Source organism: Borostomias antarcticus (assembly GCF_949987555.1).
Source record: "Borostomias antarcticus genome assembly, chromosome: 13".
Lineage (NCBI taxonomy): Eukaryota > Metazoa > Chordata > Actinopteri > Stomiiformes > Stomiidae > Borostomias > Borostomias antarcticus.
The window spans coordinates 4,234,165-4,259,453 of NC_140246.1; the positions used below are offsets into that span (position 1 = coordinate 4,234,165).

At 49.2% G+C, this 25,289-nt stretch overlaps 1 protein-coding gene across 1 annotated transcript in view; it reads right to left on the bottom strand.

Annotated features, from left to right (window-relative positions):
* Window positions 1–9,741: 9,741 nt before the first annotated feature.
* Window positions 9,742–25,289, bottom strand: part of lmo3 (LIM domain only 3) — a gene marked incomplete at its 3' end in the record, with an annotated part of 34,277 nt that continues 18,729 nt past the window's right edge. The window contains exons 3-4 of the mRNA XM_084448103.1: window positions 16,370–16,495; window positions 9,742–9,847 (exon numbers count right to left, since the gene is read on the bottom strand). Coding sequence (XP_084304229.1) covers window positions 9,742–9,847; window positions 16,370–16,495 — 232 coding nt within the window. The remainder of the gene's footprint in view (window positions 9,848–16,369; window positions 16,496–25,289) is intronic.

Sequence of the window (25,289 nt, forward strand, 5' to 3'; positions counted from 1 at the left end):
TGAGCACACGAAAATCTTCAGTTGGTCTGTGAGCCTGGGTTGAACACTTTGGTGTGAGGTATTGACAGGTGGTTTAATTCTGTTACTGCGGCAGAGAGAGGCTCCATATTAAAATATCCCTGCAGAGATTGAAACCAGGGGCTTGAGGCACTAGGAAGAGAGAGAGAGAGAGAGAGAGCAATAGATACTAGAATCAAACAATAAGAAAGGTAAGGGGGATGAGAGAGTGGGAGAAGAGAAGAGGTGAGAGAGAGAGAGAGAGAGAGAGAGAGAGAGAGAGAGAGAGAGAAGGCTCTAGGTGAGTCATATTCTATGCTCTTATTTCTTTACTTTTCACCAAGCTTGGCAGAGTAGTCTGGGATGCGAGGAGGCTGATTAATTTTTGACGATGGGATCGATAAAGAGCTTTCTTCCCCCTCCCTCCCCTCCTGACTCAGACACGTCTAATTTGCTGTTTATCTTGGTCCCATTGAGTTTGGAACATTGTTAAATCATACCTTTCAGCTGTTTAATTTTGCCCAGCGCCAGGGTCCACATTACCCTGGAGTACACAGGCATCTTACATGGTACTGAAACAGACTAGGACTAGTGGAGGGGAAAAAAAGAGAGAGGGAGGGAGAGGTGGGAGAGAGAGATGGAGGGAGGGAAGGAGAGAGGGGGGGGGGAGAGAGAGAGAAGGAGGTAGGGAGGGAGGGAAGGAGAGAGAGAGAGAGGGAGGGAGAGGGAGAGGTGGGAGAGAGAGATGGAGGGAGGGAGGGAAAGAGAGGGGGGAGAGAGAGAGAGGAGGTAGGGAGGGAAGGAGAGAGAGAGGGAGGGAGGGAGGGAGGGAGGGAGACGAAGAGTACACCCACAGGGTGATAAAAAAAAAATCCTCTCCATTACTGTGGTCTCTCTCTCTCTCTCTCTCTCTCTCTCTCTCTCTCCCCCTCCCTCCCTCTTCTTCCACGCTCTCTTGTGGCTTAGGTGCTCCTATGAAATGCTGATGTGGATTCAGTCTCTCCCTCCCTCTCCTCCCTCAGGTCTTTCTTCTCCATCTCTTCCCTGTGGCAATAGATCAGATTTCCTCCAGGGAAATCATTACTTGGCGTCATTACCATTCAGAAACACTTTTATCTACCAGCCCTTGTTTCTCCTCTCCATCGCTTGATTAAGTTTAGGAAGGGGAGGAGAGAGAGAGATAGAGAGAGAGAGAGAGAGAGAGAGAGAGACACACAAAAAACACACCCTAAACGCTGCCCCACCCCTTCCCCACCCCCCCAATAAATAAATAGGTCTTAGCACAGTTACTTTGATAAGTGTCCTTTTTAGGTCATCGGTGTGCCCAGCCTGGGCTGAGCTCTGTTGCCCTGCTCCCATGTTCAAATAAAACCCCAATGTTTCCAAGGAGGTGCCGTGGAGATTCCTCTTATTGGGAGGGGGGAAGAAGTGCAGCAGATGTTCCAGTTCAGCCCTTTATTAGCAATGGTAATGAATTTTGCGGGCTGCTGACTCAGCGGAAGTTGTTTGCCGTAGTCCGACACTGCAGGCAAGCGACCGTGTTTATGAGCGCGCAAAGAAAGGGGGATAGGAGAGAAGTTACCTACTCATACGTGTCTCAAAGATCTGTCTGGGGTCCTGGAATAAGGCTCGGTAGCCGCATGGCTGCCTGTGTGCATCCTATTAAATACATTTGCATTAAATTGCGAATTGTACACAGATGACTGAATAAACAACGCCATCAGCAAACTCTCTCTTAGTTGATCAGTGATTTAAAATGTGTCATTTTAACATGTCATTTCAAAACCCCTGGTGTACTACACTGAGATCATTTTTTGTGAGAAATAGGACTTAAATTGTACTGCTAAGTGGGCCCTGTGAGAAATATCTTTAATACATGAGCCTAGTTTTGGGGTCTCTCTCTGGTCCCTGAATGCCCTCTCATGCAGGTAGTAGCTCCAGGCTCAGTAGTGGTTTTGAGGGCCGACGGGCCCCAGAATATGGCCTCAGGCAGTGTGTCCCTCTGGCATAAAGGCCGTCTCTGGGGACAGGGCTGTTCAAATGGTCCGGTCGCTCTTTCTAGTTGTGAGCAACACAAATACAAACACTCCTCTCTCATCAATATCTCTTTCTTTCTCTGTCACACTCTCTATCTCTCTCTTTTTCTGTCCCTCACACAACACACACACACAAACACACACATGAATGCACACACAAACGCACACGCACACACATGAACGCACATACGAATGCACACACACGCACTCTTTCTGTCTCTCAAGCTCTGCCTTTGTCTTTCTTTCTGCCCACGTACAATACTCGACCCCCAGCGATTAAGATCCAGGAAGTGCGGATCTGTGGGCGTGTTTTTCCAAACCATGCGGGCAGGGGCAAAGGTCAACGGCAGAGGCGGGCAACAGACGTCTTTCCTGGGCATTACTAAATGTAAACACATCTGAGCCAAACAAACAAACAAACATAAGAACAGCACAGGAGGAAGAGACGAATGGAATATGGAGGCTGCCGAATTAGAGATAGTGGGGTTTAACACTATCAACACGAACAGATTGTCTGTGCGCAACCAAACCCGTGCGATTCCACGCTGCTACAGACATTACCGCCTCCCCAGAGAGAGTGCATCGACACACCAAACAATCACAAAAACGTCACAACAATAACCCGAAGGATGACAACCGAATCCCGGGCTAACGCGAGCAAGGCGGCATGAGCCGGCCGCGTTACAACGATTTTCTCCCAGCAGCCCTCCCGAGCCCCTCTCTCTCCCTCCTATTTCTCTTCTGACGGCTCAGAAACGAAGCCCCTCCAGCCTCCCCCCCCCCCAGCCTCTGAGGGGCCTCCTCGGCCTTTCGGGCGGGGGCTGGGCCGGGTATTAGGGGTGTCAGGTCCGTGACGGGACGCTGAGCTGTAATTACCGCGCAGCGCCGTCCCTGTCAGAACCCCCCTATGTTAGGAGGACAGTGCTGGATTGGCAGTGGAGGGGGGACAGGGGGGGGGGGGGGGCACCGGCCCTCAGTCTCCAGAGTACCCATTAGGACACAGGCCCACCTCTCTGATCAAACCCCCACCCCCCTCTGCCACTCTATTACGGCCGGGCCCTCCTCTCATTTGCGAAGCTCGCTATTGTTGCTGGCGTCGCCGCGGTTCCACAGCCCTCTCTAATAACGAGCTCGGCGCGGGGCGGGGCAGAGCGCAACGCTCGCAGGGCCGACCGGCGGGGGTGGGGGTGGCTTGGGTCAGCCGCTCGGGGGGCGTTAATGATAGGCTCGCGGCTCACGCGCTGCGCTACATGTGCTCCCGCCTCGGCTGAGGTGGCGCTGAACGCTGTTTGACGGTTGGGGTGGCGTAGCCTACACCGTCTCTCTTGAGTCATACCGCCAAGCTTTTATTTGTTTTTACAAACGCGTAGTTCAAACGTGTTCAGTTCATTTTACGTAACATGGAATCCATATCTTGTTCAATTGTCTGTGGTTGGTGGACACACTACAAAAAAACTCTCCAGGCTGTTGAACAAGCATTTCAGTACCTGGGGTTGTATGGAAGAATCCCTGGGATTTCATTTAAATAGAAACCATCCCACCTGTCACGAAAATCGGACCTGTTCCGTTTCTTAAAAATAGGAGAAAATACACACTTATTCAGCAAAGGTAATCCTGTTCATGTCCTTGGTGTATTAGAGGTTGAGCTGAACACATGTCCTCCGTTTATTGTTGGGTGCTGCTGTGTTAACAGGAACCTCTGAAAAAGATGACTTTCTAGGATACCAACCCTATTCCCAGAACTGTGCAGGGAGTGTTTACAGTGTGTGTGTGGGGAGTGTGTGTGTGTGTGTGTGTGTGTGTGTGTGTGTGTGTGTGTGTGTGTGCGCATGTGTGTTTTGTATGTTTGTCTAGGTGTGTGTGTGTGTGTGTGTTAGGGGCAGGGGGTATGCTGCTTATTCTGTATTTTCTTCCCAAACTGTGGCCTCATTTACCTCTGATACACACCATTCTCCTCAGATCGCCCATCTGCCCAGTTTGATTACTCTTATCATCCTCCCAAGAGGGAGAGAGAGGGAGTGAGAAAGAGAGAAGGGGAGAGAGAGGGAGTGAGAGAGAGAGAAGGGGAGAGAGAAAGAGAAGAGAGACGCCTTTGAGTTGCCTCCGCCATTTCACCCAACAAAATGAAACGTTTCATCGCACGGTGCTTCCCCGCCAAACGAGCTGGGTGGGTCGGGGGAAAAAAATGGGAGAAAATTGCCTTTTGAATAATCCACTTCTTGATTTTTTTCCCCCTCCTGAAAGGTTTTCTCAAGGTTATTGTTGAGAATAATGCAACTCCTGCCCCCTGCAGATGACAATCATCTTTCCAATTTGTTTGAGATTAGGTCATATGGAAACACTGTGTCGTAAGCACACAGGGCCGCCGCACCACAGAGAGTGGCAAGGGAGGTGTGTGTGTGTGTGTGTGTGTGTGTGTGTGTGCGTGCGTGTGCACTCTGCTCTGGGAGCCTCACACCTCGATTGTCGTGACACTGGCAGTTGAGTAAGCCAGGACACAAACAAACGGTCTCTGGTCACAGGTCTCTGTCCCGACTGGATAGTGAGGCGGACGCGTCCGCCGTCCGACTAAGAGGACATCTGTCTGGTCTGGAGGCAACTGGCGGTGCCTGGGCTTAGAGTAGTCCCCAAACCACCTCTGCTACTCATAGACCTCCTGCTCCCAAAGGATGGCGGTTTGAAGGGTTCTGACTGTCCTGCTCGGTTCAACTGACAGCCGGCGGAGCCCCGTGCATCTGGTAGACGTTACCCCGGGAGATCAGAGGGACTTCAGAAGACCAGAGAGCCCGGTTTAGCTCCAGCCAGGGCCCCATCATCTCCCTGAATCATTAGGGTCGCGCTATGCTCCACATTGGGGATAATGACAGACAGGCGGTGCAGATCCTTCTCTGTTGATAAGACTCGAATCGCATTCTCCGCACAGTAGCTCAGAGAGGGCCGGGCCCTTGACTACAGCTGCTGGAACACGTGTTGAGATTAAACGTGTTGAGATTAGACATGTTGAGATTAGACGTGCTACATAATCAATGCTAAGCTAATCATGTATCCTGGCAAAATTAGCATTTTCTGCTATCTGAAATGAATGCCAATAGTGTGTGTTGATGAGCTGTGTGAGACACCCAACACATCAAAGTGATACAGTAGATAGGCTATGGTACAAACTGTGTGAGGGACATTGATTGGAGCAGAGTGATCTTTTTGGTGGGGTCTTGGTTGATTTGATAAGAAACAAATTCCTAGAAGGAGGAATTCCCTGTAGTCACGCATAGTCGATGTGGACAGTCATTACAACGCTGGGCATGTTTTCCCACAAAATGTGGGACAAAGCAATCTTACCAACACAAGCACACTCCCCAAAAGAACTTTCCAATCTTAAAAGAAACAGCTTGAAACCGTTGATGGCTAATAACCAAGGTATCTGAATCACTCTGTCCAATTGGACTTCAGAGCTTGGCAATGGCTTCACAGAGACGTCAGCGTGGTGGCTGCAATCATTATCCATCCAATTATGCTAATGGTACTCTTCTTTTTACTAAACAAAACATGTCACAGCTTATTGGCACAACCAGTCCTGATCGGCTGATTGGTTAGAACGAAGCGTGCATTGCGCATCATTACTTAGGGTTGAGCAATCTCTGGAAGGGGTGTTCTCCATTGGGTATAGGCCTAGCAGTAGCCTACACTCAAATCAGACCAAAAATACAAAAGTCCATTATCTCTCAGCAATAAAGAGCTAATGACCCAACAACAAGGATATATTTGCCAGGGCGCCCATCTCCTGGAAAGGGCCGAAGGATAAGGAGTCATTAGAGCGGTGTTATCTGGTCCAGATAGCATTGGCATGTCTGCGAAGATCATTATTTTTGCCCCTGGAGCCGTTTTGCCGAACGAGGGAGCTGGGCTAACCGCACACCCAGCGCTGGCTGCAAACTCTGGGGTCAGGCGCGGCGCAGGGATGTGGACGATAACTACGCGCGGGCTGGCAGCTAATGCTTTTTCTAAATGCTCCTAATGACTGTGTTGTGGGAGAACCCGTCTTTTCTTGTTTTTCCTTTGTGCTTCGTCAGCTCTGCGTTGCTGTTGGGGCTGAGAAGACGAGATGTTTCATTTGTTTACTTTTTGTTTTCTCCTTGTCTTTCTGTTTTTTTTTTGTGGGCTCGGGCGGGGGGGGGGGGGGTGGGGGGGGGTTGCAGGCTTTAAACACATCTCACTGTGAGCAGTGAGCAAGGGCCAGATATTGTAATAAAAGGCTGTTAAATAAAATTCAGTTTAGTGGTGTTCAGCCTTCCCAGTCCTGACTCCCTTTGGTGAGTGTGTGTGGACTGGAGGGGTACTCAGCCATTCACCCAGGCACGGGCTTTAGAGAGGACAGAATTTTGTGATCCAGTAGAATTAAGTTGAGCGTGTGGGGATAGACATTTAGTTATTCGCCTAGTAGCCAATCCTAATGAAAGTTCTTGAACATTCTACGGTTCTTGAACCTTTTATGTCACAGGCTTGCTGGAAGGTGACCCAAGGTCATCCACAAAGTGGTTTGTTTCGTGACAGCTTCATGCTGCTTGTCACTTGCTACCATGGCTGCAGTAAGTGAAAGATGTGTATTTCAAGAAGTGTGTATTTTTGTTTTTTTAGCTGGACATTGTGAAGGATATACAGTAGGTTGTAATTGTTCTGGACAAACCATTCTTCACCCAGGCTTCTGAATGTCCCCCGAAATTTAACCTCCAGCCAACCATGAAGTGGTCTGAACAGTCCGTGGAGGGGAAATTAGTCTTTGAGTGTGTGTGTGTGTGTGTCTTTACAATAGATTTTTATTAATAACAAGACAATAACCTAAAGTAGCTACAATGTGCAAGTTTTACATGTAGTGTTGTACAACTCGGTAATTATGATAATAAGCATGTTAGCACAAAGGATTCAACTGTAGATGAAAATACAGGCACTTGGTTTTCTAACGGAATTTATGTCTCACAAGCTAACTCTAATTACTGCTTATTGGCTCAAATTAGCATTCTAACAGTAGAAACAAGATAGTATGTAGTGCTTGTGCAACGTCAATGAAAGAGGGCCTTTATTCTTCAGTTCTTCTAATGTTGTGTGAGAGCTGTGGTACATAGTCTCCTGCAGTGTTGCATCACGACTAGGAAAACAAGACAAGGCTTCTGTAATGGGGCAAGTTCATCAGTGTGATCCATCTGCCTGTTAGACTGTAAATCATTGTTAACATCTGACATCTTATCAGGCAAGTGCAATCACACGTGACACATGTCGACCATTAGTGAGAATTCTCCCTCTGGTTCGCATGGTTTTCTTTAATTCGACGAGCCTATAGGCTTTCTCTCCATCTACTTTGAGTGTTTGCCATCTACTAAAGGACTTTCAACAGCTTGGGTCTAATCAAAGAGTTTCTCGGGCTTCTTTGTGTCTCCGGATAAGGAAATTCAATTAGCTTAATTGGTCTGGATATTACGCTGTGTAATGTGATGTGAGTATCGCTGTCGACAAACTTCACAGGGCCCTTTCAAACCCTCCCTGCTAATTAGTGCAATAACTTTAATCCAAATGTTTTACCTCTACATTTCCCGATGATTTGGAATCGAAATCCAGGTAATTAGTGGAAACAACAGAGAGACAGGGCAGCTACTGAGGCTGAGGGCCAAGTCTAAATGCTTCTTGCGTTAGATGTTTGACACATGACAGTACAGAAATAGAAAATCCACTTCCCTCTAAGCCTATTGTGGGCCTAATGAAAACAGTTTTTGAATGAAAGGCACAAAGACAAAGACATTCAAAGAGTCAATATCTCATTCCGATAAGAAATTAACTGCTTAAACATCAATGATTCATCTTCTATCTCCTTCTGGCATTACAACTCCGCCATTTCATCAGGACGGGCAGAAAAGGCATTTTACAAGGAGCAGAAAGTAGACAACCAACTGAGTGAGAAAATGATTGCACTTTAGATCAATCATATATCATGAGCTGCAGCATGGTCTGCTGGTTGAGGTAATGGGAGAGAGCAGGAGCTTTCTGGTGGCTGGTTTGCATCTAATGCTGTGCCCTTGAGCTAGACACCTAACCTTAGCTGCTCTGGTAAACACCAAGCCTTATGAGAGGATATGTAAAGTAGGACATTTCAACTTTCTTTGGATAGAGAGCACTGTACATGTCGCAGTGCAGAGAAAGAAATGGCACCCACACACGTTGGTAACACAATAAAACTGTATTACATTTGTGCTTAAAATTATTACAATACAGTATTTACAAGCGTTGTCCTAAAAATAAACATCTCATGCTGGATGAAACATAAAAAGAACTCATTGTACAATAGCAAGCAAAATGGATATTTCTTTTATATACAACAACTGAAATTTACAAATTCATGAATCTTACTGTTATTTCCCCTCCCAGCGCCCTATCTGCATTAACTGTTTTGTGTTTCCTTGCAAATGATGCAAAGCTTGGTTGCCCTCGCTTCCAGATGCTGTTACTCAAGTTAGATACGGTAGATCGTCAGTACTTTTCTCGTCCAAGGGAACTACCCTTGTAGCTTGAAGTCACAATAACCAAGCGGCCACAGAACCATAACCAAGTCTTAAGGCAATGGCATCTTGTTGTAGTTGACAATATAAGCGCTAAACTGTAAGCAATGTTGAAAAACAGGCAACTGTGTCACACTGAAACAAGTGAAAAGAGTCTTGAACGGTGATTGAATTCAAGTATCAGCATGTTAAAAAACGCCATAGAGGGACAACATGTGAAGCACTGAGAGCTTATCAAATAAATACAGTGTACAAAAAAGTAACCAACCCCCCACAACCAACCCTGGAACCCCTAACCACCCCCTACCCCACCCACACCTCCATCTCCTACGCTGTAGATCAGCTCCCAGTGTGAAAAGCAGAATTTTTTAATTTATTTTTTAGCAAATATGAGTTTCAGCAGAAAAATACACAAGCCCCCCCCACCCCACCACCCGCCCGCCCCCCCCCACCAAGGTACCAGACACTTTTTTGGAATCACTGCACAAATCCAGAGTGAGCCTGAAGTAGTACATTGGATTATGATGGATTGACACTTCAGTATAGAGACACCTCCTCAGCCTGTGATGTGGAGCTCACATAGACTACTAAATCCCCCCCCCCCCCCCGACTATCTTGATTGTTTCATTTCGGCCCCCTTTAGAAAATGGGATCAGACAGTTGTGATTTGGAGGGGGGGGGGGGGCGTGATATTACTGAGTGGTGGTGGGATAGGATATGGGATACTGGGTAGGTATTGGGTAGGTATCACTTTAAGGCCAGTGTTTAGTGGCAGGGAGTGACGCAGCATCCTTCTGAACACAAAACAAACGAATAAAACAAACATTTTTTTTCTTTCTTTCTTTCCCCCCCCCCCTTTTTTTTTTTTTTTTCTTTCTTTTTTTTTTACAAGTAGTCCATGTTGACCTCTTAGGGACCTTCCCCCGACAACCCCTCAGTCTCTATGGCTATTCTGTACACCAGGTGTGAGTTCCCCTGGGAAAGGTGGGCCGGTTTGATTATGTACACGCGGTGGGACGAGATGCCGGAGAGGAGGCGTTAGTGCTTTTGGTGTGTGATTGCAAGCCCTCCTCCCTTTAGTCTCTCTTTGTCTCCCACTCCTCCTCCTCCTCCTCCTCCTCCAACTCTTCCTCCACCTCCTCGCTCTTTCAGTCCAGCTGTGGGGGTCAGCGGACCTGTGGTGTGTAGCCCTCCTTCATCAGACCTTCCTCGTAATCCGTCTGGCACAAGATCATGTTGTTCTTCAGGAAGAACTTGTCTCCTACACAAAACCTGTCGACCATAAAGAAAGAGAGAGAGAGAGAGAGAGAGAGAGAGAGGGAAAGAGGATGTTTACATAACGTTCAAAACAAGCCTCCCGTCATTATTGCAGGGCTGTAGGCTAACCCCTGGCTAGCCGTATCGCTAGCTTGTTAAATGACTGTTGAGATAAGTCTCCAGGTACCGCACGCTTCCACCCCCCCACCCCCCCCAACCCGACCCCTTCAGCCAACAGCAGGGCTTGTGTGCAGATGTGAAGCTCACCTCCGGAAAACACTCGACTCGATTACAACTGGGCTCTGGTGTGGGTACAACCATATGCACGGTTATCTCCGACCCTGGGGCCGCATTTAGAAACGTTGTGTAAAAGAAGCACAAAAAGAATACGTACGGCACTTTCCACGCAACCTTTGGGATTTTTTTATAAAAAAAATAAATAATTCATACTGCAACTACAGTAGTCAGGGCAGGGGGATGAAAAGCTTCTGAATTTATAACCATTGTTTTGTGTAAAATGAATTGACATTACCCATCATGTATTATATAGAGCTTCTCTATGTTACATGAGGAGACTTGTACATGAGGAGACATGTGGTGTTTATGCCTGTGATCCTGGCGCAGAGAGGAAACAGCTTGTTGTTTTGAGAGGTTCGAGGTGTGCATCGTTTTCGCTTGCTTCCGTACGCAACCTTAGCAGCGTGAATTCTCCACACAGTTTTATAAATGAGGCTCCAGATCACCGAGATGCCTCGACACCTGCAGCTCTTAGACAAACCCCACAGACCAGGACCTCTCCCTCTCCTCCTGCTCCTCCTCCTCCTCTCTTCCTGGAGTAGCCAGCAGGGCCAACCATCACGCTTGACCTTTCCCACAACAGCAGAGTGGGGAATATGTTCAACAGTAAAATGCGCAAGAGAGAGACAGAGAAAGAGAGACCGAGGGAGGGAGAGTGAGAGAGGCGAGGAGAGAGAGGCAGAGAGAGAGAGAGAGGGAGAGAGGAGAAAGAGAGAGAGGAGAGATAAGAGAGAGAGAGAGGGAGAGGAGAGAGATAGAGGAGAGAGAGAGATATGGAGGGAGAGAGAGAGGCGAGGAGAGAGAGGCGAGGAGAGAGAGAGGGAGAGCTACCTGGCCGCCACGCTGTCCTGAGGGGTGCTTATCTCCCTCACAGCGAGAGTCGGACAAGGTCGGCGAGCGCCCGTGTCGGTGTTTACCGGGGGGAACGTCCATGTTACCGGGGGGAACGGCCGTCTGTGTTCGCTGAGCTCTCCCTGGAAACGGGGGGAGTGGGAGAGACAGCGTGGACCGAGGGAGGCTGAGGTACTGCATCTGACACCAGCTATGGAAGCCTGGGTCGTCCTCTCGTTCTGTGGCTTAACCGGACACTGAGCCCCTTAAACCCAGCCTGGGTTAACCCACAGAATGAGACAACAATTCACTGTCCCCCGTCTAGGGCCGTGCATCAAGACCAAAATGTCCTGCAACTCCTTGGCGAATGATATAATTAAGATTAATGCCAGGCGATGAAGACAATAGTTTGAGAGCGCAATCAAACAAATGCTCTAATTTTTTGCCTTTTGTCCTAGTTGTCCAGCATTCCGAAAAGTTTTATTTTTTGCCATCGACGCCCGGCACGGCGCCATTAGGAGAGATCAAAACTCAACAAGCAATATCCCTCCATTGTGACTGTTGACATGCTGATTAACAAGGAGCAGAGGGGTGCTTCACGTAATGGTGTCATCCGCTCCAATAAAAATGTCCAGTTTAAATGACACATTCCTTACCAGAATCCATTAGTGTCCGTCTTTACTGACACCGTGTCCCCCCCCCTCGCCCACTCCCATCCCTACACCCCCCCCGCTGCTGCTAATAGGATTCCTCCCAGTTTATTTACAACCTTTTTTGCTCTAGTCTCTCTCTCTCTCTCTAATGCTGGCGGTCTTTCCCTCCTCACGTCTCTTACCCTTGTCCTCCACTTATTTCGCAGAGCCAAATTGTTCCTGCTCGGCGAAATGTCAACAGCATATGTGACATCCGCGCGCCAATTATGATGAGGATATTACACTTGGCTCGTCGTCGGCGTGTCCAACAGGGGGCCTCGCTTTGCCCTCCCATCTCTCCGACGATCGCGAGGCCCCTAAATGGCTCTGTTTGTAACACTCCTAACAGGGCATACTGTGTATCAATGTCTTAAGCCTAATATACTGTCCTGTGACCTAGAGACTAACACTAACTGCTTTTGACGACGCAGGTACAGTCTTTATCCCATCTTCAATGGCGTCATGGACTAGATTCGAAGTGTAGCTAGCGCGCGTTGCGGCGCCATACTGTACAGAGCCAGGCCTCGTCCTCCTCCGCTCCGTACTCTCGTTCTCTCTCCTCCTCCCATCTCTCTCCCTCCCTTTACTTACAGGTGACGGTGAATAATGAGTCTTTGGAGACCTCTTGTTGTAGGAGGAGAAAGGGAAAGATGGCTTCCGCAGCCACACACTTAAAAGATGTATTGCGACGCCAGCTATTTGCCTCGGAGGCCTGTGTTAACTAGAGCAGCCACTTTCCCGCTCAAATGAAGGGAGAGGGAGACTGTCAAAGGGAGAGACTAGTCTCCCCCAGCACCGAACCTAATTACAGCTGGGATACAGAGGGGTTCGGAAACCTCGGCCCTATGACACCGACGCTTAATTGTAACAGCGTGTTGTAAATCTTTTTTCTTTTCTTTTTTGTATACCCAGGTTGCTGCTGGGCAATCAGAAACAAACCAGGAGCCGGAGGTTTTAAATACCGCCTTGCTGTTGCGTTTGAGATTTCTCATTTTAAAGCTCATCTGGGAGTTTTTGTTTTGTTTGTTTGTTTTTTACGTGGAAGAGAGGATTGTCTGTCCAGGTTATCTGGTCAGGGTTGCAGCTCTGTAGCTCGGAGTAATCAACACCCCTCTCACACAACGCGCTGACAGCCGGGTGATCCTGTGGCCCGACGCGAAGTCTAACTCTTAACGACCGCAAAACAACACACACACACACACACACAGCACCGGAGCGGGAGGCCAGCCCGGCCCAATTGGTGTCACTCTCCCCACGGAGGGCACCAGTCTGGGTCAGGCGGGCTGGAGACTACCCCCCCCCCACACACACACACACCCCCAGCCCTTATCAGCACTGACCTTCCCTCGCACTGTCACCCTACCCTGCTCTCCGCCGCTCCCCTGCACTCCGGCCTCTCCGGAGTCGCTCCTAGACGGTGGGCTCCCGCTCATCAGGGGGAAATTGGGCCACAGCGCTGGCTGGATGAGCAGGCCGGACGACAGTCCCATCGATTAGCTGTCCCCCAGGGCTGATCTGTGGCTAACGGCTTGCCGGATGGAGTCTCATCTCTCCCTCCCTCCCCCGCTCCTCCAACACTCCCCACCTCCCGCCACACACACACACACACGCACACACGCACACACACACACACACACACCCTAAGACCTAACCCATATTCCCAAGCCTCGCTCTGACTCGACTGCAGCATCTCCCCACCCAGCCTCTGTCCAGCAGCATAGGGGTGTGTGTGTGTGCGTGTGTGTGTGTGTGTGTGAGTAAATGGGGGGGAAGGGGGGTTTGAAAGCTAACTGTGCAGGCTGATCAGGGGGTGGAGGGGGTGGATTTATGTCCAGTAACAGAGTGAGGCCAGACTCCGGGCAGACATGAGCAATCAGAGCCGATGTAAGAAGCCATATTTCCGCTGATGGACCGGGAACAGGAGCCGCTCTCTCCCTCAGCGAGACGCCAGCGCCAGTCAGACACGGAGGAGAGACCGAAACCCCCCACCCCCTCCTCCTCGCACGCTCCTCTGGGGGCGAGATAACCAGCCAGGCCGTTTCTACGCCGTCTTGTTCCGGAAGAGGCGAGGTTTTTCCTACAGTTGACGCTTCTTTCTCCGGGGAAACGACGAACTGGCGTGTTGGTGATGGGGAGGGGGGGGGGGGGGGGGGGGTTGGGGGGTGCCCGGGAGTAGGTCGCCATCAGGATGTGACAAGTCCACTCTCGGCGGCTAACCCGGGCCTCTGTCCCTCCATCACAGGGACTAATTGGACCATTACTTAAACAAGAGGTTTAATGGCGGAGCATGGGATCACCGTTAAGAGGAGCCCAGAAGTGAGTCCCTGATGAAATCAGAATAACAACCGACTCTACACTGACCCCCCCCCCCCCCCCCCCCCCCCCTTCCATCCCCCTGGTCTGTGGAGAGCAGAGAGAGAGAGAGAGAGAGAGAGAGAGAGAGAGTGTGGGTGGTGAGCGTTGGCAGGGGTTGCTGCGGTCTGCGTACGGTACATTCTTGATTGTGGCAATATAACCTTCAAACGCCAACGTCGGCCGCGCCTGACCCCTCAGAAGCCGGGGATAATTACGCGGCGCGACCCCCGGCGACCCCGTGCGAACCTGCGCTGTTTATCAGATTTCACATTTTCGGTTGGGGTGGGGGGGCGACATTCCGCTGAGAAATCTCTCCGCCGTTTGTGAAGATGGATTAGATTGCTTTATTGAAGGCCGAGGCCCCTTTCATGTCCGTCGGAGGCCGGGGGGGGGGGGGCGAGAGGGGACAGAGCTGCCAGCGGACGGTGCGGTCAGACGAAACACAGGAGCCCGTTTCCAAGGCCGGGGCCACACAGAGGCTGAGGGACTCCTGGGGGAAACTGCCGTCAGACATCTTGTTGGACAACGACACCGGAACACTCCAGAAGGACGTCACCCACGAATAACCAGGATGTGAATTTGAGCCGGGTTACAGGTTGAATGACGCTTTATCGTTCGCGAGCGTCTGACGGTGAGGGTGGGGTGACCGGCGCCGCGTCTAGAGTCCGTTACCGGGCGGCGAAGAGCATCCACCACCGCCGCGGAAGAGGAGGAGCGAGGAGGAGCGAGGCGAGAGACAGAGACACCCCCACCCCCCCCCCCACCTCCCGCTCTCACAGACAAACTCAGAAACAACGAAATGCGCCAGAAGAGTCGGTGGCGTTTGTGTGTGTGTGTGTAAGTGTATGAGATAATGCCTTGTCACTTTGCTGACAAATTAATTCTCTTTATTCACTGTCCGTTGAGGGAGTGTTTGGGGGAGAGGAGGGGGTGTGTGTTGAGTATTTGCGTATCGTGTTCTCCTGCCGGGGGAACCGAAGAGGCCAAATCGTTCCTGCGATGACAGGGCGTGATCAATCCTCTCAGCCTCCTCGTGGCGGACTAGAGGGTTTCGAGTGTGGCTTGGGTCAGCAGAGACACTCGGAAGGGTTCTTCTAAGGACACCGGCTGAGAGGCCGTCACTTCCGCAAGAGCCTCGAAGACGTCCCGAAATAATATGTGAAAAAAATAACAGGAAAACAAAGTATGCAGCTGAGGAATGGCTTCAATTAACGCCGTTAATTAACGTCCGGCGAAACTGCGATGGCCGACCCGGACGGCGGCGCGAGGTCCGGGGTGGACCGCGAGGACGTCGATTTTATTTAACACTTCGCCGCCCGCGCTAATGTGAAAAGAAAGATTTGCCTGCCGCTTAGATGGGTTTTAATGTGGACGAGCAGAGCTGGGCTTGCCGGGGCCCCGGTGATGGAGATTAGCTGACTGGCTGCATTAGGAGAGGCTGTCTCGCACAGCCGGCCAAGGTGGCAAGACAATAACCCAGTGCTAATTGTGCGTAACCGGGCCCCTTCGTCTTTACTGTTCAATGTGCCTGGGTTGGGTGTGTGTGTGTGTGTGTGTAAGTGTGAGAGAGAGAGAGAGACAGAGAGCGAGCGAGAGAGAGAGCAAAAGAGAGAGAGGGAGCAAGAGAGAGAGAGCAAAAGAGAGAGAGGGTGAGAGAAAGAGAGAGAGAGAGAGAGAGAGAGAGAGAGAGAGAGAGAGGGACTGTATCGGAGAATGACAGAGTACACTACATGTATGTGTCAACTGTATACTACAAATGGGTGTGAGGTAGACACCTAAATGCTATCCTTCCATAGAACTGTAGCACCATGATCAATACGTCTGTGAAATAATACCTGGTTGACAGAGCTAGTGTTAAGATGACCGAACACACCCTGTATTGAAGAATGATGATGAACATGTGTGTGTGTGTGTGATGAAGAATGATGATGAATGTGTGTGTGTGTGTAAGTGTGTGTGTGTGTGTAAATGTGTGTGCCTGTGTGCGTGTGTGTGTGTAAATGTGTGTGTGTGTGTGTGTGCGAGTGTTAATGAAAATGTGTGTGTGTGTAAATGTGTGTGTGTGTGCGTGTGTGTGTGTGTGCATGTAACTGCTCCCCTTAGCTCTCCAGGTACATGGAGTACAGCAGCATAATCACTGGGCTGTGTGGAGCCCGGAGCCCCTCGGGCTGTCTGCTCACAGGCCTGTGTGATAAATGTCAGACATGGAGCCCTGTCCTCAGCTATCAGCCACACTAACAGGCACAACAGAGACTGATCTGGAATGTACACTACACTGTCACCCCCCCGCCCCAGTGCCCCAGCCCGCCTCCTGATTGGCCGAACGGCGGCGGAGGAGAGGGCGCCCCCTCCGATCACTCACCTCTGATTGCAGAGCTGGCAGGCGAAGCAGTCCAGGTGGTAGACGTTCTCCTTGGCCCTCATGACCATCTCGAAGGCCGGGATCAGCTTGCTGCAGGCCGCGCAGTTCCCCGTCACGCCGAACAGCCTGCGTCAACCACACACACAAACACAAGACGCGCACACCTATGAGGTCACAGTTCCGCTGAAGTCTCAGAGATTGACCGGCTCAGTGGGTCTTTGTGGTTAGAGTGTCCGCCGCTCCGCCCTGAGATTGGGAGGTTGGGGGTTCGATCACCGGGCCGAGTCATACCAAAGACTATAAAAAATGGTACCCGTTGCCTCCCTGCTTGGCGCTCAGCATCAAGGGTTGGGCTGTGGGAGGGGGGGGAGTCCCTGTGACTGTAGAGTCATGTCCAGGGGGTGGACTTGTACTATATCAAGCTGCCTCATGCTAAGGAATCAGGAGATCGGCTCCTGCCCTATGGGCCACTAGGCTCCAGGACCATGGGTTCTCAAGGCTTCTTCTTCTTCTTCTTCTTCTCAGAGATGCACGAGGTGGCTCTTCCACAGAGGTGGGCTAAAACTCTGTAGTGTGATAATTGATATCTGACGACTGACACCCTGTAAAAAGTAGAGCAGTTAAACATCACTCTTGCACTTTGGCTTTAGCACTAGATTATGCTCTTAGTCACTTGTTTAGAAAGGACATTGTTCGGAGATTGTTCACTTGTTCGTTCTGGTGAGTAGTAGTACACTGCGGTAAAAGCAATTATTGTAAGTTGCTTTGGATAAAAGTGTCTGCTAAATGATCGTAATCATACAATGGAACCTGAATTGACTGACAAGGAACTGAGCTTGTGAAGCCTGGAGGTGAGCCATCTTGCGCAACAGGGGCCACGTCGGGCGCCACATAAAACAGCATGGATGAGGCCCCGTGAAGCACAGTAGGAATACCAGGGCCCCAGCGTGTACACGGCCGCGTAAGCCCCGGCGCCCAGGGAGGGGCCTATTACTCCCGCTGCCCGCTCCGGGGGTATTAGCGTGAGCGTTCATTAGGGATTCAGGGCTGTTACTCCACAGCGAACTAGACCGGGGTAGGGGGGGGGACGGGGACGAGGGGGTGTCTGATAACGAAATGATATAACAAAATAACCTATTAGTCCCACTTCTGGGGGCTCTTTCAGCAGCCGTTGTTAAAATGATAAAACTGCATGCCACTCTCAGAGTCTGTACGAGATCCCAATCTGATAAATGATCTCATGGCTGGGGATGTGTAGGCTTGTTTATCAACCTTCACAAACTACGTTTCCCAGAGGCGAGAAGAAAAAAAAAGCAGATAGATTGTGCCCTCATGAATAGCTGGTAAATTAAGGACCACTGTCAACACACCTTGAGACAATGAAGGATATCTACCGGTGAGGTTGTAAGTAGCTGGCTGCGTAGCAATCTGGGTAAAAATACATCTAAAAAAGGAGTTCAATAGTCATGGATCAGTGCCGATTTAATTAAAAGAATCATGCCTTTCCCTTTGAGCTGTCTAAATTTAGATACATTTGTGTTATCTCTTGTCCTGGCTCTTTCTGCGCAAATGTGCATCGCCTGCAGGCTTCTGCACAGATTCTCTCCCTACAAAGGCAAGCAATTGATCTAAAAATCATTTAAAATGAATAAGAGAAGATAGATTTTAGGTTAGATAATGAGCCTGGGTGTAGATTGCAGTGTGCCGAATATAACAGTCCCAGGGACAGAGACGGACCGGGCCCCGTTGGACAGAACCCTGCAGCAGGGCCACCTGACTCAGCCCAACACCCAACACGCTCAAGGCTTTGCGATTATAAATGATGGAAGACATTCGTGCACAAAAGCGATGTTCTCAAGCTTTTTGCCTGTCAGGTCGAATCAAAACGGTCTTCTGTTTTACAAGTCCCTGTGTCTGTCAGGAAACCTTCTCCCAGCTCTTGCAAAATTAAAGTAGCCCACACACCTTTGACAAACGACTGTCACGCTGTTCTGGCTCAAACAATCCGAGCCTGAATTTGTGTTCAGCCTTTCGTGTAAGCACCATCACGTAGACCTTGGGTTGATCCAATATGTTTATGTACTCCTTCTAGCCTTGGTTTTTCAATAGCTGACATTTTCCCTCGGAGAGCAGAGTGTCAGTTGCGAACATGTTCTCGCAACCTGTGCACACCCGCACTGGATCTCATCCTGGAATAAATCAGCCAAATATCTTCTACAGTATGTTTCAAATCAAACAAGCTTGAAGCAACGTCAGGATGTGTTTTACTTTGGATGCTGCTGAGCTGAGTAGACACTCTGCCAGAAATAAGACTATTATTCTCCCAAAACAAGCGTCAATTCTCTGCAATAGAGAGACGGATTCCATGTTGAAGATTCCTTCAATAAGAGAATGAGGGGAGAAGTTGTTTTTCACGCTGAAAAAGAAAAAAAGAAAAGAAAAGCCATAGACCCTTGGGCACCGAAAACAGCACATTCAAACTCCTGCCTGCATCAAATCCACTTGTTTGCTGCATAATTCATAGCATATCGTCTTGTGCAACTGCTTTAACTGTCGGATTAAATGATTAAAAGCGTCTCCCAACCTGCACTGGCTTATGGGAGCAATACATACATCGGCTTCCCAAATCAAACACTCTTTTTAGTGCCTCCGACATGCAGTCGCGGGACTAAAGAGGAGAGTTTGGGCTGAGAATAGTCTTCAGAGGTTGGCGGCGGTTACCATATAGCAGCGACGGCTAAGCAGCCAACCGTGCGGCGCACACACTTCAAACCCCGGAATCGCCGAAGTTTCCCAGCATGCCCCCCGCGCCTCACCTTTGACGGGAGGAGAGGGGCTGGGGGTGGATGGAGAGGGGCTGGGGGTGGACCTGCCACTCCGCGCCTCTCCGCTCTGCCCATTTGACGACGCAGATGCTAATGGCTCTCGGGGGAGACGGCGAATTAAGCGTGGTTTGGCTTGTAATGGATTCAAAGGCACATTCTCCAGCTACAGCCCAGGGTGGAGGCCTTCCAGACCCTCTGTGTGCCAGACGAGGAGGCCCCCTCTCTCGTTTCCCGCTCCGGATTATAATTGGTAGTAAATATATCAACTTCCAATGCAGCTCTCTCAATCCCAGACTGGTGTAGATCTCCCACGTGTGGAGAGGTGCCGACCGTGGTGTGTCTGGTTGAGAACGCAACAACGCGAGTACAAATGAGGGGTTGACATACAGTAGGCTACTGTGGGCGGCATATCCATGGCTGACAAAATACCATGTATATTTAAACGGGCTGAAGAAAACGCAACATAAAATTAAAATTCATGCCTCGTAATTTGAAAGAGAATGCACAAACGCCGTTAGCGCCAGCCATCTAACTTGCTTCAGCCAAAAAAGGCGCTGACTGCAGATCACTGCACATCACGGCTGAATGGTACCTATTTGAAGAAAGAAAAACAGAGACACCAATTAAATTATTCCACCAGGTTTTAGCCCAGTGGACCCCGAAAGCGAATCTCACTCTGGGAGGCTGACTGTTGTCGTTAAACCCCGCCCATCAGAAGAAAACTGGAGCACAGCCATTTCAATGGATTCAATGAGTGATGGAATTCTGAATCGTTAACGCACGCTCAAACTGCAGAGACTTATTGGTGATCATTTGAGTGCATGAGATGAAACGCAACAATACCTGAGCTGAACACAAGCACAGGAACCAAAATACTCTTGAATGGTATTTTAGGGAGAGAAGTACGTTCATGTTATACACGCGCTGTCTAAATATTTCAGTGAGGTATCTATTGCATTAAGCCCCCCCCCCCCCCATTACACATGCAAGCAGTAGCCTGAAAAAAGTTAGGAGCAGAATACATTGGAACCAGCTGACCAAAACAAGCTCAAACAATGATGCATACTAAACTCCGTCTTGTTCCTCCTCTCCACGATGCACCTGCTTGGGTATTCCTCCAACATCAAGGACAACAAATTAAGCGTTACTTTGTTTCAGGGCTAATCTGTTTTTTAGGGGTGGAGAAAAAAGAGAGAGGAAGGGGGGGTGGACTACAATGACGACAACGAAAGAATGATAACACCGCCACCTTCAGAGCCGTTTGAAATTCTGACAGCGGTTCCCCCACTCCTCCCTCTCCCTCTAAACCCCCCCCTCCCACTCCTCCCTCTACCCCCCCCCCCCCCCTCCCCACACACACACACACCTCCACCCATCACCCCTCCCTCCACGACTTCCATTTCTCCAGCCTCGGCACGCATTCATCAGCTGCCGAATTAGAATTTGTTTCCTCACAAACCATTGATCATCGGCCTATTACTAGGCAAATGACAGTTAATTACCCACTACATTAACCACCAGGACCCGGGACTGGCTCGTTGTGCCATCAGTCAACATGATGAATGTGTGGAGTTGAGTAACGCACGGCCGTCCCCCCCCGTCCCCCCTGTCCCCCCCGTCCTGCTGCCACGCAGGGAGCAGAGCCCTGGATCTCACTCCCCGGCACCCAGGGAAAATCTATGGCAATCTGCATAATTACAGGTTCAGGGTTAATAACAGACAAATGATTTGTTGCGTCGGTGCCCGGCTCTTTTTTTTTTCTTCCCGGAGATGCGCCGCCGCCGTGACCGCTCCGCCAGCTACCCCCCTCCCCGCCCACAACGCAAACGACGCGCTCACGCTTGGCCCAAAGTGCGAGGGAACGCCGTGAGCTGTGGCCACGTTTGTTTGCGGCGTGCCACAGCGTATTCACAGGTAAGAGAAAGACAGAGGTCCTTCCGTAGGACGATTCCAAAATTAAATAAATGGCTTCCAGTCCTCTCCCGCCTGAGACGAGGGAGTTTAGAAAGCTTCGACTACAGATAGCAGGGTGCTGATGGGAGATGAAGAGATGGCGTGATGGAGGAGGGGGAGTGGGGTTAGAAGCAGTTAAGGATGGCAGATGTAATCAGAATTGCGCGCTCTTCAATTTAACCCCCCCCTGCATGTGTGATTGTCAGTGATTAAACAACTCGAGGGGCAAAATTATTTCAATTACCGCGGGCGTGACCTGGGAATTGTCCCTGGGATAAGATTTTCCTCCTTGAGTGCCCCGACTTGCCCGGCTGCCGGCTCTATCACTTCTCATCTGCACCTGGACTCTGATATCCTAATGATGAGTTATGGCCTCCTCTCTGTGAGAGAGCGCCGGCCGTAACGGGGAACATTCCCGCTCAACTGTCAGCCCTTCGCTGACTAGGGGAGAGCAGCAACTGAAAACTCTGCTAATTAGCTCCTATAGACGCCCCACACGGCTCCGATACGCGGGCAGAGCTCTCTGGCACGAGCCCTCTCATGCAGACTAAACTCCGTCCTAGGCGGGAGAAAGGAAGAGAGAGCTGAGTATTCATCATGCATTGGGTTCATTGTTCTACCCGTTTTCTACAACGACTCTCGTAAAAATAAAAAAAATGTGCTACTGTATGTAAAGCTATTTGTCCCTAGGTGAACCCTCTTGTAAAAAGGTTCCAGACACCGTAGAATCATTTTCAGGTTGGAAAGAATCATTTGGGGTCCTAAACTGGAAGCCTGACCTTAGAATGGTTCCACCTGGGACCTTCGTACTGGAGGTAACCCTACAGGACAACTCTCTTTTCAACAAGTATGGTGTTTCTGGAGACAAACATTGCTTCAAAGTGATTTTTTAAAAATCAAAGTACAAGACCTCGTACCAAGTACCATATGGTAAAAGTTATCTACATACGAACAAGAGCAGTCTTACTACTGCTGAACAGAGATAGATATCCTTAGCCCTCGAATGCACGAACTAACAAAGTCTAGTCACCATTTCACTATTGGCTTTTCTACACTCTTCCTGGTGTTAAACAAAACACAACGATAATGCTCCTTTCAAATGATCCATCCTGCAAAAAAAAAGCGAAAGTAGCTTGTAGAGGGCTTCCAGCTTGAAACATTGGCAGGGGTGTGCGAGGATTTGGAGGCCATTTTGAAAAGGAGTGTAATGAAAGTTTTCGACCCCCCGTGGGGAACAGATGTGCTGCTTGATAGGCCCTTCCCTGTGCCAACCCACCTGCAAGCACCAGTCTGGTGCCAGTCTACGCCACGCTAGCCCTGCAATTATCTGCACCAAACATGCACAGTCCCACGAGTCACTGCTCTTCACAGCTAATTTAGCTAATCTCAACTACAGGGGACAATTCACAGGGAACAAATAATGCGTCCAGGCGACCGAACTCGGAAACCGTTGAAATACCAGCGTCCATCGCAAAGCTGTGAGTTTCACACATGGTGACAAAATGGAGGCCGTGTTGTATGGGGGCGAAGCCGGGGAGATCAAGTACTAGGTTGAGAGAGAGGGAGAGAGGGAGGGAGAGAGAGAGAGAGAGAGAGAGAGAGAGAGAGAGACATCTGGTCATTTGAGTGTAGTTGTTGAACCGTGGGCGTGTTCGTGTGGCCTGGTCGTTCTCTTGGTTTCCGAACTAAAGCCCTCTCTGAGTTGTATCTCAATGTACAACCAGCGGAATTTCAGCTCCAGTTTTGGGATTAATTGACAATGCCCTTCATTATCCTGAGTGGCACTAGTCTGGTCTGTAATGGCGCAGCTGCCTCACTTTGCTGTGGTGGAAATGTGAAATGACAAAGACCACTAAGAGCTCTGCTTAAAAGCCCCCATCGTAAATCTCTATACACTCAAAAAATACACAATAAATGGAATTGTCAATTAAAGGCTGCAATCACCCCCCCCCCCACTTCTACCCCATCATTGCATCAAATTCCTCCCATGCTTTTGAAAAACAAAACAACACCCTACCCTTGACCCGCGCAGAGAGTTACGGTGACCCCTCTAATCAGGACAATTTAGCCGCAGAGACAAACAGTGCTTGAGTATGTGAGACCCTCCTTCTGATTCGATCGGCGGTGATTACAGGTGGCCATCGTGACTCACTCAGCATTTCCAGATTACACGTGAAAAGCCCAATTTCATTATCGGAAGTCAAGAACACACACATTTGCAAGATTGGGCGTTATAGGCCAGGTAATTGCCAGACGTGTGAAGTGAATTGTAGTGTTGGAGGGTTAATGGCGGCCAAGCTTTCCTAAGCACAACATAGCAATTACAGGCTGCCTTCGGAGCTTTTAACATCTACGTGCCATCTCATTAAACCCAAAACAGGGGTGGTGGAAGCGAGGAGAAGGGGGGGTGGGGTGGTGGGGCTAGTCACGTTTTAGTTTTTTGTCTTCTACCCCCCTCCCACCCCCCCAGGACAATAAAATGGCTTTCACATATAACATGGGAACGTGCTCCTTGACGTTAGTGGAAGAACACAGAGACAAGGAACTGCTGGCTACGGCTTTTAATTCGGAAAAACGACCGCCGGAGTGTCCTTGATCGTGAGACAGAGCCGGAGTGTCCTTGATCGTGAGACAGAGCCGGAGTGTCCTTGATCGTGAGACAGAGCCGGAGTGTCCTTGATCGTGAGACAGAGCCGGAGTGTCCCACATCGTCCTCCTGGTCTGGTGGGTGTAAGCCTGCACTCGCGTTCAGCCAATGTAGCCGCCAAGAGAAGGTGAACACAATACAATAGTTCTCCCTTAGCAGCGTGATACAGAGAGCGCGGGGCTGCTGGAGAGCCTAGGGTCCGTCCTGTCAAAACAACCATGTTGATAAGCCCAGGAAACTGTAGGCTATTTGGGAGAGTTTCTTGGATTACTGTGGCGTGTGCCCTATTCAGGTGAAACATGATTGACTGACAGGTTGTTGAAACACTTGACTGGAAGGGGGATACATTCAAAATATTTTCACTGCTGTCTTGAAGTTGATCGTCACTGGCTGTCAGCTGCAATATATATTCACATGTATTAATATATATCCACATTTATTCCCTGGCAATTTCCTCCCCTTATTATCCTGTGAGATATGTATCAGAACAGAAGAGTTGTCTTCTAAACAACAACAATAACACGTAGCTGGTTCTGCACATCTGTCTCCTTTGACAAGAACATGGCATCGGTCTTCTGACAGGTAACTGACAAATAAGAGGTCGTTCTTCAGAAGACTGTCTGCTAGAAGGACTTCAAAACCAGCCTGATTCATTTAACTTTTTTCTTCTTCTTTTCTATTTTATTTTATTTATTTATTTATTTTATTTTTTACAAAGAATAAGCAAATTAAGAAATACTTAGCCTGGAATTTTTGAACTAGTGCCTCTTTTTTGACTTACCCTTAATGTTGTTGATTGACGGAAATCATTTCCAGCTGATTCCATGCTGTCTCTCATTCAGGCGTTCACGGCATGCTAATGCTAGCGCAATCTAACCAAACATGCTAGTATTCAAATTTAAGTCAGACATCTCTTTTGAACATGGCATTTGCAACTTGTTGTTGTGTTGATAGTAAGAGAATAATCTGCTCTTCTGTTCATTGTTGTCGGGTTGTTGTTGACTATTGACAATAGTGCTGGCTAGTTTGGTATCGCTCTGCCTCCCTATTTACAGACAAAGCCATACAAACAAATGGGTTTAACGATAGTTGGACTTCAAAAATGATGATATAAAAATTCAAATGAGCACCCGACAGAATTGTCCTCATATTTTATGTTATTAAGAATTAAATATTCTATTTATATTGGATGCACTGTGGAGTGTTTAACTGACATTTATTTGACTGCTAGCCGGTTTGGTTAGATTGCGCTAGCATTAGCATGTTGTGAACGCCTGAACGAGAGACAGCATGGAATCAGCTGGAAATGATCTCCATCAGTCAAGAACATTATGAGTAAGTTGAAAATGAGGCCCAATGTCCAAAATTCCAGACTATCCCTTTAAAGCATGATTTTAATTAGATGGAATGGGTGGAATGTCCTGTAAATGGAACCCTGTGTTCAGCTGGAGAATGTTTTTGGTGAAAAATAATGATTGAAATGTTTTAATCACCT